The sequence below is a fragment of the Petaurus breviceps genome, unplaced genomic scaffold (genome assembly GCF_028583685.1).
Source record: "Petaurus breviceps papuanus isolate PSGF00001 unplaced genomic scaffold, PetGlider_PUasm1.0 90822, whole genome shotgun sequence".
Lineage (NCBI taxonomy): Eukaryota > Metazoa > Chordata > Mammalia > Diprotodontia > Petauridae > Petaurus > Petaurus breviceps.
In genome coordinates, this window is record NW_027187351.1 from 25,652,488 (window position 1) to 25,667,299 (window position 14,812).

Sequence of the window (14,812 nt, forward strand, 5' to 3'; positions counted from 1 at the left end):
CCCATCTAATACCTCCTGCAGCTGAGAAAACCCCAGCATTTGGGACCAAAGCTCCCCTGTCTGGTGGCAGAGTCCTACTGTGGCAAAAAGCCCAGGGGTCAAGTGACTGAGGAGCGACATGACCAGGCAAAGGAAATAAAGCAGACAGAAGATTCCAACATTAGACTCCTATTTTGGGGACAAAAAGGAGCAAAGCATGGAACAGGAGGAAGACAGTGAAGTCAGAACTCCTGCACCAAAAGCTTCAAAGGAAAATATGAGCTGGTTACAGGCCATAGAGGACCTTAAGAAGCAGATAAGAGAAGTGGAGGAAAAATTGGAAAGAGAAATGAGAACAATGCAAGAAAATTATGAAATGAGAGTCAACAGCCTCACTGAGGAAAATAACACCTTATAAAATAGACTAACTCAAATGGCAAAAGAGGCTCAAAAAGGCAATGAGGAGGGCCTGCGCGGGAAGGCGTGGCGGCGGCGGCGCTGCAATGCTGCGGACGCGGGCCGGGAAGCCGTGGCAGTGCTGTGGCACACGGACGCAGGCCGGGAAGGCGTGGCGGCGGCCTGCGTGGGAAGGCGTAGCGGCGGTGACGCGGCGGACGCAGGCCGGGTCGGCGCGGCGGCGGCGCGCGGACGCAGGCCAGGAAGGGGCCTGATCAACTCCGAGGGCAAGTCTTCCCACCAACCACAAGGTCCACTACCAGGCCTATCACCAAAGGGCTGGGACTGGAAAGAGCAAGGTAAGAAGCAAAGACAGGGGCCCCTATACTGGACAGCAAACACTCCTGGGGCTACCACATCATAGCACAGAAACCTTTTTTAAAAAGCCCCTTTCAGGACCTCCAAAGACGAGGATGACAGAGTGAACCCCACTTGCTCCAAACCCCCCCTCTGACCCTGAAAATATAGTAACTATTGTCCAGGGCAAAACCCTCTACAGTAAAGGCTTGGGACCCTGGAGGAAGTGCGTGGTTAGGACCCTGCCTCAAAATGGGTATAAAGCAGACTACAAAGACAAAGACTCTATAGAGTCCTACTATCCTCAGAGGGTGGAACCAACCTCAGAGGGAGACAATGTGGACTCCACACCCACAGCTGAAACTTCAACAGGGAATGGATCCCAAGCACAGAAGGCTCTCCTAGATGAGATCAAAAGGAACTTTGAAAGCAAAATGAGAGAGATAGAAGAGAAAATGAATAATTCTCTCAAAACAAAAATAGCAGAATTCGAAAAGCATTATAATGAGGAAAACATCTCTCTAAAAAGAAAAGTGTATGATATGGAAAAGGAGCTTCAAAAATTAACCAAGGAAAATGATTTGCTAAAAACCAGAATTAAACAAATGGAAACAAATAACTCTATGAGGAACCAAGAAGTAGCCAAGCAAAACAACAAAAATGAAAAATTAGAAAAAGAGGTAAAATACCTCAAAGAAAAAATAACTGACCTGGAAAACAGATCCAGGAGAGATAATCTGAGAATCATAGGCCTACCAGAAAATTATGATGAAAAATGAGCCTGGACAACATTCTCCAAGAGCTCGTTAAGGAAAACTGCCCTGAGATACTTGAACCTGAGGGGAAAATAGAAATCGACAGAATCCACCGGACACCTGCTGTAAGAGATCCCAAACTGAAAAATCTTTGAAATGTTGTGGCCAAACTCCAGAACTACCAGATAAAAGAGAAAATACTTCAAGCGGCCAGAAAGAAACAATTCAAATATCGAGGGTCCACAGTGAGGATTGCACAGGATTTGTCAGCCTCCACACTGAAAGATCGGAGGCAGTGGAATACAATTTTCAGGAAGGCAAAACAGCTTGGATTACAACCAAGGATCACATACCCAGCAAGACTGAGCATATTCTTCCAGGCAAAGAGATGGTCATTCAATGATATAACAGAGTTCCAGACCTTCTTGATAAAAAAGCCAGAACTCAATGGAAAATTCAACCTCCAATTACAAGAAGCAACAGTGACTTAGAAAGGTAAACAAGGAGAACACACATCATTTTAGAAGGAAAGAGGGGAGGGAGAGGAGCTTCGCATGAGATCTGTTCCTGTCATTCTTGATGCGAAGAAAAAATAGCATACCTCATTAAGTATAACAATATCCTACAGGTAGTAGGAGGGGGAAATGGTTACAAAAGGGGGGTGGGAGTGGTTTGTAGAGAGGGAAGTAGTGAGGGGAAAAGGGGAGGAAAAGGGAGGGGGGCCGAAAAGGGAACACTGAGGGAGGCGGTGGTCAAAAGGAAAACTATTAAGGGGGGGAAAGGAGAAGGGAGGAAAAATATGAACATTAACAGGGGCAGGAATAGGATAAGGGGAAAGAAACAGATAACAATCATAACTGTAAATGTGAATGGAATGAACTCTCCTATAAAACGGAGACGGATAGCACAATGGATTAGAAATCATAATCCTACAATATGCTGTTTACAAGAAACATATCTGAAACAGAGGGATATACACAAGGTAAAGGTAAAAGGTTGGAGTAAAATATATCATGCCTCAGCTAAAGTAAAAAAAGCAGGGGTAGCAATCCTTATCTCAGATAAAGCAAATGCAAAAATTGACCTAATTAAAAGAGATAAGGAAGGAAACTATATCCTGTTAAAAGGCACCATTGAGAATGAAGCAATATCACTACTTAACATATATGCACCAAGTGGTGTAGCTTCCAAATTCCTAGAGGTGAAGGTAAAGGAATTAGAGGAAGAAATAGATAGCAAAACTATACTAGTGGGAGACCTTAATCTCCCCCTATCTGAACTTGATAAATCCAACCTCAAAATAAACAAGAAAGAAGTTAAGGAGGTGAACAGGATTTTAGAGAGGATAGGTATGATAGATCTCTGGAGAAAACTGAATGGGGATAAAAAGGAACATACTTTCTTTGCAGCAGTTCATGGCACATACTCAAAAATTGACCATGTTCTAGGGCATAAAAACCTCACAATTCTATGCAGTAAGGCAGAAATATTAAACACATTGTTCTCAGATCATGATGCAATAAAAATTATATGCAATAAAGGGCCAGGGAAAGACAGACTAAAAACTAACTGGAAATTAAACAATTTAATCCTAAATTATAAGTGGGTCAAACAAGAAATTATAGAAACAATCAGTAATTTCATTCAGGAGAATGATAATAATGAGACAACATACCAAAATCTGTGAGATGCATTAAAGGCAGTTCTTAGGGGAAGTTTTATATCCCTGAGTGCATATGTGATTAAATTAGAGAAAAGGGAGCTCAACGAATTGGGCATGCAATTAAAAAACCTAGAAAAAGAACAAATTCAAAATCCCCAATTAAATACTAAACTAGAAATATTGAAGACTAAAGGAGAGATTAATAAAATCGAAATTAAGAAAACTATTGAACTAATAAATAAAACCAAGAGCTGGTTTTATGAAAAAACCAACAAAATTGATAGACCCTTAGTCAATATGATAAAAAAAAAAAGAAAGAAGAAAACCAAATTATGAGTATCAAGAATGAAAAGGGTGAATCTACCTCAAATGAAGAGGAAATCAAAACAATAATCAGGAATTATTTTTCCCAATTGTATGCACATAAATTTGACAATCTTAGGGAAATTGATGAGTATTTAGAAACATACAAGTTGCCCAGATTAACTGAAGAGTAAGTAAATTACTTAAATAATCCCATCTCAGAAAGAGAAATTGAACAAGCCATCAGTCACCTCCCTAGGAAAAAATCTCCAGGGCCAGATGGATTCACTAGTGAATTCTATCAAACATTTAAAGAACAATTGATTCCAATACTCTACAAATTATTTGGGAAAATTAGTGAAGAAGGAGTCCTACCAAATTCTTTTTATGACACAAATATGGTACTGATACCTAAATCAGGAAGAGATAAAACAGAGAAAGAAAATTATAGACCAATCTCCCTCATGAATATAGATGCAAAAATTCTAAATTCTAAATAAAATACTAGCCAAAAGACTACAGCAACTTATCTCAAGAATAATACACTTTGATCAGGTAGGATTTGTTTCCAGAAATGCAAGGATGGTTTAATATTAGGAAAACCATCAGTATAGTTGATCATATCAACAATAAAACTAGCAGAAACCACATGATCATCTCAATAGATGCAGAAAAGGCTTTTGACAAAATACAACATCCATTCCTATTAAAAACATTAGAAAGTATAGGAATAAATGGAGCCTTCCTTAAAATAATAGGTAGCATCTATTTAAAGCCATCAGCAAGTATTATATGTAATGGGGAGAAGCTGGAAGCATTTCCCATAAGATCAGGGGTGAAACAAGGGTGTCCACTATCACCCCTCTTTTTCAATCTGGTACTAGAAATGTTAGCAGTAGCAATTAGAGAAGAAAAAGAAATCAAAGGAATCAAGTTAGGCAAAGAAGAGACCAAGCTATCACTCTTCGCAGATGATATGATGATATACTTAGAGAATCCTAGAGAATCAAGTAAAAAACTGCTTGAGACAATAAATAAATTTGGCAAAGTTGCAGGATATAAAATAAACCCAGATAAATCCTCGGCATTCCTATATATTTCCAATGAAATTCCACAGCAAGAAGTAGAAAGAGAAATCCCATTTAAAGTTACTGTAGACATTATAAAATATTTGGGAATCTACCTGCCAAAACAAACCCAGGACCTGTATGATCATAACTACAAAACACTTTTCACACAAATAAAGTCAGATCTAACTAATTGGAAAAACATCAATTGTTCATGGCTGGGTCGAGCTAATATAATAAAAATGACAATTTTACCTAAATTAAATTATATATTTAGTGCCATACAAATTAATTTACCAAAAAACTACTTTATAGAGTTAGAAAAAATAGTAACAAAATTCATCTGGAAGAATAAACGGTCCAGAATATCAAGGGAATTAATGAAAAAAAAATGCTAGGGAAGGTGGACTAGCTTTACCAGATTTCAATCTGTACTATAAAGCAGCAGTCATCAAAACTACCTGGTACTGGCTTAGAAATAGAGAAGTGGATCAATGAAATAGATTAGGCACACGAGATTCAGAAGTCAACGACTACAGTAATGTATTGTTTGATAAACCCCCAGACCCTGGTTTTTGGGATAAGAACTCACTGTTTGACAAAAACTGCTGGGAAAACTGGAATATAGTATGGCAGAAACTGGACATAGACCATTATCTAACACCATATACTAAAATCAAGTCTAAATGGGTTCATGATCTAGGTATAAAGGTTGATACTGTAAGAAGTCTGCTAAAACAAGGAATAGTTTACCTATCAGACTTGTGGAGAGGGAATGACTTTATGACGAAACAGGAATTAGAGAACATTATAAAATGTAAAATGGATAATTTTGGCTACATGAAATTGAAAAGTTTCTGTACAAATAAAGCCAATGTAACCAAGATTAAGAGGGAGGTGGGAAATTGGCAAAGAATCTTTACAACCTATGTCTCTGACAAAGGACTCTTCTCTAAAATATACAGAGAATTGAGTCAAATGTATAAGAATACAAGTCATTTTCCAATTTATAAATGGTCAAAGGATATGAACAGGCAGTTTTCGGAGAAAGAAATTAAAGCTATCTATAAGCACATGAAGAAATGCTCTAATTCACTATTGATTAGAGAAATGCAAATCAAAACAACTCTGAGGTACCACATCTCACCAGTCAGATTGGCTAAGATGACAAAACAGGAAAATGACAAATGCTGGAGAGGATGTGGGCAAACTGGAACACTAATGCATTGTTGGTGGAGTTGTGAACTGATCCAGCCTTTCTGGAGAGCAATCTGGAATTATGCCCAAAGGGCTATAAATACTTTCATACCCTTTGATCCAGCAATACCACTCCTAGGGTTATATCCCAAAGAGATCATAGAAATGGGAGAAAGAGCCATATGTACAAAAATGTTTATAGCAGCTCTTTTTGTTGTGGCAAAGAATTGGAAATTAAGGGGGTGCCCATCAATTGGGGAATGGCTGAACAAGCTGTGGTATATGCATGTTATGGAATACTATTGCGCCATAAGAAACGGGGAACAGGCGGTCTTCATATTTACCTGGAGAGGCTTAAAAGAACTGATGCTGAGTGAGAAGAGTAGAACCAGGAGAAATTTGTACACAATTACAGACACAACGTATGTGTGATGACCAACTTTGATAGACTGGACTCTTCTCAACAATACAGGGATATAAGTCAATCCCAAAAGACGCATGATGGAGAGAAAAACGTGCATCCAGAGAAAGAACTAGAAAGAACTAAATTTATATCCAGGTGGAAGCAAAATACCTGATCTTTTTCGTTCTCTCATTTGATTTTATGTCCTCTTTACCATTTTTCATTCCAGCTGGTACAATCCATCCTTATAACCTGACCATTGTATAATGTGAAAGTATTTACAGATCCTATACTTGATAATAAGCCGCCATGGGGGGGTGAGGTGGGAGGGGGATAAAATGTGAAATTCAAGGAATTGTGGAATTGAATCCTGTAAACTAAAAGGAAACAAACAAATTAATAAATTAAAGTTTAAAAAAAAAGGCAATGAGGAGAAGAATGCCTTAAAAAGACAAATTTGCCAGATGGAAACAGAATATCAAAAGCTCAATGAGGAGAATCGTTGCTTCAGAATTAGATTGGAGCAAATGGAAACTAATGACTTTATGAGAAAGCAAGATGCTGTTAAACAGATCCAAACAAATGAAAGAATAGAAGGCAATGTATAATATCTCATGGGAAAAACCACTGAGAGAATAGAACAAGTGGGAGGTGGGATAGGAGGGAGCAAAATATAGTCAGTCTTTTACACTATATATACTATGTTATTGTTTTGCATTAGCCACACATGTACAACCTATACTGAACTGCTTATCTTCCCAGTAAAGGTGGGTGACAAGGGAGGAAGGGAATGAATCTGGAATTCAAAGTTTTAAAATCAAATATTTAAATATATATATATATATATACATATATACACATACTATTATTAATACTATTTTACATGTAATTGGGAAATAAGATATACAGACACTGGGGCATAGAGATCCCCTGGAAAAGTCGAAAGGGTTATGGGAGAAAATATGGGAGAGAGCAGATTGGAGGAGGGGATATCCTGTGGTACTGCTATTTTGGGGTGATGAATAGGGGAAAAACAGGGAGAAAATTTGTAACTCAAAATATGGCGGAAATGAATGATGTAAATCAGAAGTTAATAAAGCATTTGAAAAAAATAAAATAAAAAAACAGGAATCATTAAAGAAAAAAATGAATTTGAATTGTCATTTGAAAGAAATAGCATATGTAGTGCTTTAGAGTTACGCTTTCTTCAGATGATTTCACAGTTCTTGTTTAATCAGTCAGGTAAGTCGGTTATACAGACCTAAATGTTGGAGTGTAATAGGAAATGGCTTAAGACAAAAGTCTATAAATTGGTTGTCTTTACAGCTTGATGTTCTTTACCCTAGAGTCATTAAAGAAATAGGTGTGGTCACAGAGTAATTAGCTAAAACTTTGCTGAGAAGAACAGGAATTGTTGTAGAAGATAAAGAATAGATTTGGTCCTGAAAATTATAGGTCAATCTACTTAGCTGAAATAGCTTAGAAAATCTTATTAAAGCACACAATAATCCATTAACAAAATAGGTTAGAGGTTTATATGAAGATCATATCTGACCAGTTTTTTGTTAAGTCTTTTCATTTGTGTCCAATTCTTTATGATCCTATTTGGGGGTTTTCTTGTTAAAGATACTGGAAGGGTTTGCCATTCCCTTCTCTAGCTCATTTTACAGATGAGGAACTGAGATAAGTGGGAGGTTAAGTGACTTGCCTACCTTCACACAACTAATAGGTGTCTGAGATTAAATTTGAACTCAGGTCCTCCTGATTGATTGGCAGTCCATTCACTGTACCACCTAGCTACCCCCTGAACCAATTTACTTTCCTTCTGTAAAAAAGTGACAAGGCTTGTAACTCAAAAGGAAGCAGGAGACTGGTGTTTTGGTCACATTAGTTACATTCTCTGGGAGGCAGACAGATCTGGACCACATTCTGGTGCACTTGCGCAACAACTGGCTAGAGTGACATTTCCCAAGGAAAGGGATTGCTGCAGAGTCAGTCTGATCCCCAAGTGGCATGATGATTAGGTCTCCTCTGCATGGGGTGTTACTTAATGTTTTTATCAGAGATAACAGCATACACATGAAGACAAAAAGGTAGATAAGTTTGAGAAAGAGTAAAATGCTAAAAAGTAATTGTAATTAGTGTGGAAAATTGATCTGCCAGGAAGAGGATACACAATAAAAGGAAAAAATACACTTAAAACTTGAATTCACAAGTTGGAATCATTAATACCAAGTTTAATAAAAGTTAACCAGAAATTTTTATTCATTGCTTTGTGTCATAATTTTTAAGCATTACATTGTGAAGTTCAGAGATAATTTTGTTTTGTGGTAATAACAATAGCTAGTTTTTATCTAGTGCTTAATGATTTATTTGCAAAGCATTTTACAAATATTATCTACTTTATCCTTACAACCACCCTTTGAAGTAGGCACTATTAGTTTACAGATAAAGAAGCTGAAGCACAGAGAAGTCAAGTGACTTACCCAGGGTCACATAGCCAGTAACTATCGGAGGCCAGATTTCAATTTAGGCTTTAGTGACTTCAGTTCCAACACTCCAGCCACTGTTCTACTTAGCTACCTTCATGGGAATATATGTCGCAATTACTTTTAAGTTGCAGAACTCATGTTAACAGAATTAATGGTGATTGTTAGAAGCATATATTATTTAAGAAGCATCCACAAACCTTATTGTTTACTTTTTAAAGCCCCAGAAGAAAGAAGAACCGAATCAAGAATTAAAAAAAAGCACCAGCCCTAAAAAGGCAGCAGAACCCACTATTGATCTTTTAGGACTTGGTAAGTAATAAATAATAAAATCCTTCATTTTTGTTATGGAGCTATTGAAAGAGACCTTCATTCGAAATGAACATAATAGCTTTATCTTCAATATGCCAACAGATACCATGGACTGAATTTGAAAATACTATGATTAAGTCTACTGAGTTCTTCCACTATAAAGGAAATCTTTAATAAGGGGGCTGGTGTCTGTCAGCACTGTCTTCACTGAGATACAAGTAATGAGCTCCTTAGGGAAAGGAGAGATATCAAAGTAATCTTCAAAGGCTTGCTAGACTGTGACATTTCAACATTTAAAATACAAAAGTGGGGTTTGGTGTGTATGTGAGTTTTTTTTTTTAAAGTAACAGTATGCAATGATGGGCTTATTGTATAATGTGCTGATGTAAAAGGGAAAGTAATTTTAATTGGCTAAAGCCATCTTCCATATTCCATGCATAGTTCTAATATCTAAGTTTATTGTTTGTTTTTGTCTAATGTTCCTTTTTTCCTTAGGCTGGCAGATAACAATATGGACTCTGTCTTATAAGTAAATAAGCTTTGATTGAAGAAGTGCCAGTCTTATACAGTGTTTATTTGCAAATATTGTCAGTTTTTCTTTATATTCTTCCTCAGAGGATTTGCAAAGCAACCATCGTTTTCAGCACTATCTGTGTTTTGTAGCAGTAATGAATTTTTCTTTCAGTTTGGGAAAAACTAAAGGATAAAGTAAGGCATTTGGAAGGACCTGCTTTCTGGGGAAAAAAAAAGTTTTAGTTCTTTATGGGTAAATTCATTCCTGTTTTGAGAATCAGTGTTATATATTTTATTCATTTCTTTAAAAGCTGATATGTATTATGCAAATGTTTTTTTCCTAGAGGTATATTTCCTAATGTGGTAGTGAAAAGTAGTATGATAGATACATAAAAAATAAGTGTAATTTTGAAAATAGAATTTAAGACTGGAGGCTGTAAACATAATTATGTGAAGTTTCTGGTCCTTGTAATTTCTATATTTTATCCCCTTTGTACTTTGGCTTATGAAGGACAGGGGAAGAAAAGATTTCTGTCATATTCCAAATTCAGACTGTCTTATGAAAACTAACCATTTTAAAATGTTTTTGTAGCATTTCCGGTTCAGTTGATTTGGTGCTGTGCCTGGTTTATTCACTTATAATTTGTAATTATTTATCTGTAAAATGTGCTTGACTGCTCCACAATAATCAATACTCATACTTATTATTGGCATCCCAGGTTCTCTACAGTAAAAACTTTCTAAGGGTGGGCCTTCTTCATCCAGGTCTCACGCTGGCAGGATCTCTGCACTCAGCTCGTGGCTGGCATGACTAGGCTGGTGGAGCCAGGGAACAGCGGGCGGGGGCGCGCGGCCTGGAGGGGGGGCCTGGGCAGCGTGAAGACTGTGGTGTCACGCGAACTCCTGCACACGGGCTGTGCAGATGGGAATCAGGACACGATGCTCATCAGTTCCAAAGGCGGGATCCTGGGCTTGAAGACTTTCCGAGTCTAGAGGAGCAGCCTTGAGCAGCCTTTTAGAAAGAGTCCTACTTCACATTGAAGAGGCAAACAAAAAACTAAGACAGCAAATGGCGTTGGGGCCCCCAGGTCTATTCGGTATTGAAAACGTAGATGATTCCCTGGAAAAAATCATAGAAATGGATGTGGCTGTGGTGGAGGCAAGAGGCTCTGTTTCTGAAGAACTCAGTTCAGGAGCAAGTTCCGAATCCAAAGATGAAAACAGTGTCACTGGAGAGGTCACTGTGGAGAATATTAAGTTTCTGAAGCCAGGAGGAAGAAGAGGCAAGATAGAAGTTTTGGACACTTGAACACCCAGCTGGATGAAGCCGCCCATCTCGGGCCCTGCGTCCGCCTGCTCATGCGCCCTGTGCCACACTCAGTTGACTAGCCTCTGCTGGCTCCAGGAGATCATTAGTATGTCTGACTGCTGGCCATTTCATGGGACATCTGCACTGCTTTTGTATATGTTGTATATATAGTACACTAGGGTTATGTTTGAAAGTCAACTTTTCTAGCCCCTCACCCAGTGCCTGGCATGGAAATAAATGGTACTAAATAAATGCTTTTAAATTAAAAAAAAAAATTTATAATATGCTACATGTGTAAAGTAAAGCTCATTTGAAATAACTAGGTTCTTTCTTGAAATGAAGCACTAGTTAATTGAAGTCATGTTCTTTTTTTGCCCAACTTTAGTGATTCAAGTTAAATCATTTTCCTTTTGGCCTCTTATTTCTGTCCTTGTAAAATGTTATCCACTGAAAGGTATTACCTGTCAAAGCATCAAATGCAGTATAAGTGGTTTGGTACAGTGGAGGAATAATGCATTATGGAGTCTTAATACCTCGGTCCCATCCTGGGCTCTACCATTGAATACCTACGTGTGCTTAGACAAATCACCTACTGAAAGAAACTGCTTGTTGCAAATTATACAACCATAGGCATTGGGGCTGAAAGAAACTTTAGAGACAATACAGCCTGACCTCCTCATTTTAGAGATGATGAAACTGAGCCTTAGGAAGTTTAGTTAAATGATTTGCTCAAAATCACATAGCTCAAGTAGGAATGGGCAGAAAAACAGGTTCTGGTTTTCTCATCCCAGAAACTGGTTTTAGACCCTTGGATACCCAAACCTCTGTGGTAGTTATATAGCTGACCAAAGTTCTTAGGAGTCTTTTTGAGCACCAGTGAGATAGGTAAAAACAAGTCACATTTTACAGATGAAGAAATTGATATTCAAAACAATGATGACTTGCCCAAAGTCATAGAAATTAATACATGTCAAAATCAGATGTCAACCTTCAGTTTTGTCTCCACCATATTTTTCTCCCTTTTGCCTACTCAACACACCCTTTCCCTACATCTACAAACCCTTACCACTCCTTAACTCTTCCCAGGCGTTTAGGGAGAGTGTGACCTCTCTTATTTGATTCCAAACCCAGGGCTCAAAGGATTGAGAGGACAAAGGGCATAGGGGATGACACACTACACACATACTTACATACACGCGTACATGTGTACATGTATGTTTACATATGTCTGTGGGGGGTGTCTTAAGACCTGGACCAGAATTAATCCTTGAGCCCACTTTAGTTCAAATGGTTCAGAAGGTTCAGGGCAAGAGCTAAATTAATCTTCTGAAAGTCCTAAGGCTTTTCAGAGTAGGAAATTGCCTGAAGAGAATCATAAAATCATGGAGTGACCACATAGATCATTTAATCCCATCTGAACAGTAATCCTTTCTAGAATATCCCTGAGATGAAGGCCATTCAGCTTCTGCCAGAATATTCCTCTGGATGAATTCACTAATAAGACGGTTCATTTCATTTTTATACAACTGCTTGTTCTTATTTATTATTACATCTATATATTCAGCCCCAGGCTCTCTCCTGAGCTTCAGTACTGTATTACCAGTTGCCTGTTGGATATTTCAAGCTAGATGTCCTGAAGACGTCTTTATCGCAACCCTCCCTTCTTCAAAACTTCCTTATTTCTGTCAAAGACAGCTCCACTTTTCTAGTGTTACTCCTTCATAATGTCAGCATAATCTCACTTTTCCTCACATACCCATATCACACAGCTACTTCTTTAGTTCAGGCCCTCACCACCTGTTCTTTAGATTATTTTAAGTTTCTTGATTGGTCTCCCTGCCTAGACTCTCTCACCCCTCCAATTCATTCTATATTTGCTGTCATAGTAATTTTCTTTAAGCTCAGGTCGACTTTGCTGATGTAACTTCCCTATTTGTCATATATCAGTGACTCCTATTGCCTCTAGAATAAAATCTAAATTCCACTGTTAGATTTTAAGGCCCTATGCAACCTGGCTTCATCTGCCATTCTAGTCAAACTAGTAGTTTTCTTTGTCACATGGAACACTCCATCTTCCCTCTCTTTGCCTTTGCACTCACTGATTCCCGTGCCTATGATGCATTCCCTCCTCAATTCTACTTCTTAGTCTCTCCCTTTATGATGCAGCTCAGATGCTCATATTCTGTATGAAACCTTTCCTGATTCCTTTAGCTGCTAGTGTCCTCTGCTCCCACAGTACCTTGTATTTAACTACTTTGTGTGTGTTTATATATGTGTATTTGTTAACTTAATATTTATTCTGTACTTTGTATTCACTTGTCAATTCCATTAGAATGTAGTAAACTCTTGTTGAGTAGGGATTATTTAATTCTTTGTACTCATTTCTCTGGTGCCTATCATAGTACCTGGTATACATTAATAAATATTTTTAAATTGATTTATTATTATTGTTTTGTTTGTTTGAATCTGTGATTTCATTAGTGTTAGGGACTCCCTATAAGGAAACTCTCTTTACCAATGCAGATCAGTAACTGTTGTAGAACTTTTTCTCTTAAAGAGTTTTCTGGAGCATTGGGAGGATAAATGTAAATTTCCCAGGGCCACACAGTATATATTAGAGAAGAGACTTGAATACAGTTTGTTCTGACTCCAAAGTTAGCTCTCAGCTCTGCCGTATTGTCAGTTGTTGCTTTTGTTGAGCAGAAATTTGCCTCCTTTTAATGTCCTGGACATTAAAAATTCTGGACTAGGGGCGGCTAGGTGGCACAGTTAATAGAGCACTGGCCCTGGAGTTAGGAGGATCTGAGTTCAAATCCAGCCTCAGACACTTGACACACTTACTATGTGACTTTGGGGAAGTCACTTAACCCCAATTGCCCTCCAAAAAAAAAAGCAAAAAAAAAGAAAGCCCTAGACTATGTCCTAGACATGGTCTACTAACTTCATCCTGCTATGCAAGTTACTGGTCATATATACTACTAAATGAGAATAGTTCTAAAGAAACCATCATTTTGATATACAACATAAATATTATCTTGCTAATAAAAATCCAGCTCAGGAAATAGCACCACCACAGATATTGTCAGTGCATGTACGTAGTCTTTGTTGTCTGAATGGTATGGATTTAAATTTACCTATGTTTTCTTGCCTGTCCAACTTAATCTAAAGAAATTGCTATCTACACAGTTCACAAGTCTTTTCAATAAGAAGTTTTTAAAAATATGTGGCTTTATGGGTACAAGCAGATAGAATTAATCTGAACAAGTAGTGTTTATTCAAATAACTTGAAGCTGAGTGTATATAACATCAATGAGGTATTCACAGCACCCATGGTGGCTATGACTATGCTGATGTAGTTCTGAATCACAAAATGTAATAGACTCTCCACATGGAAGACAGGACCAAAACATTTATTCAAACACCAGAAAGCCGAATTCCACCACCAGAAAACCAAATCCATCCTAATGACCAAGAAGTTGGTACATGTAACCAATGCAGTGAGCAACAACGTCCCCAGGATTTCAGGCCTTCAATACAAAACAGGCTCCCTTGAGCAAAAATGCACCTCTCTCACTCATGCTAGCTGCTCTGCCTCCATGCTGCTTGCTCTCTGCCCTGCTCATTCTCTCCCCTGTTCCTTCCTGTTCCACCCTTTCATCAAGCTCTAGCCACTGTGGGCTCCTTGTGGTTTCATTTGGCCTGTTAAGGGGCAGGGAGGATCTTCAAATACCCATTACCATTACATTTGGGTCCAAGATCTTTCATGTCCCTTACATAGGTCAGTGGGGGTTTAGGGGTAACTGGTGTCAACAGAACTTTATAGCAATATAACAGGGATAACACACAACAAACACAGAAAATAACATCTTAGAGTGGCACTTGAGTTTAAGCACCTCATCATTCCCCTTCAAACTAATGGGACCCAAAATCTTGGGATAAGGGGCAAAGGTCTCTTCTTCTATGGCTACTTCCTGCTGAAATTGTATGTAGAGCTGTTCCTGTCCCAAGAGGTCCCATTAGGTCAGTTCTTTAGCCAGCTTCCAGAGTGTGGTCAATGCCAGGTCCGTGG

The 14,812-nt window shown here is 38.2% G+C and overlaps 1 protein-coding gene and 1 pseudogene across 7 annotated transcripts in view; both read left to right on the forward strand.

The window, feature by feature from the left end:
• The window catches only part of SMAP1 (small ArfGAP 1), a 242,915-nt gene that overhangs the window by 200,708 nt on the left and 27,395 nt on the right, over positions 1-14,812 (forward strand). For all 7 annotated transcript variants that reach the window (XM_069070730.1, XM_069070732.1, XM_069070734.1 and 4 more), the window contains one exon: positions 8,831-8,921. In XM_069070730.1, the coding sequence (XP_068926831.1) occupies positions 8,831-8,921 (91 nt within the window). The remainder of the gene's footprint in view (positions 1-8,830; positions 8,922-14,812) is intronic.
• Positions 8,937-14,720, forward strand: LOC138148118 (NOP protein chaperone 1-like; annotated as a pseudogene).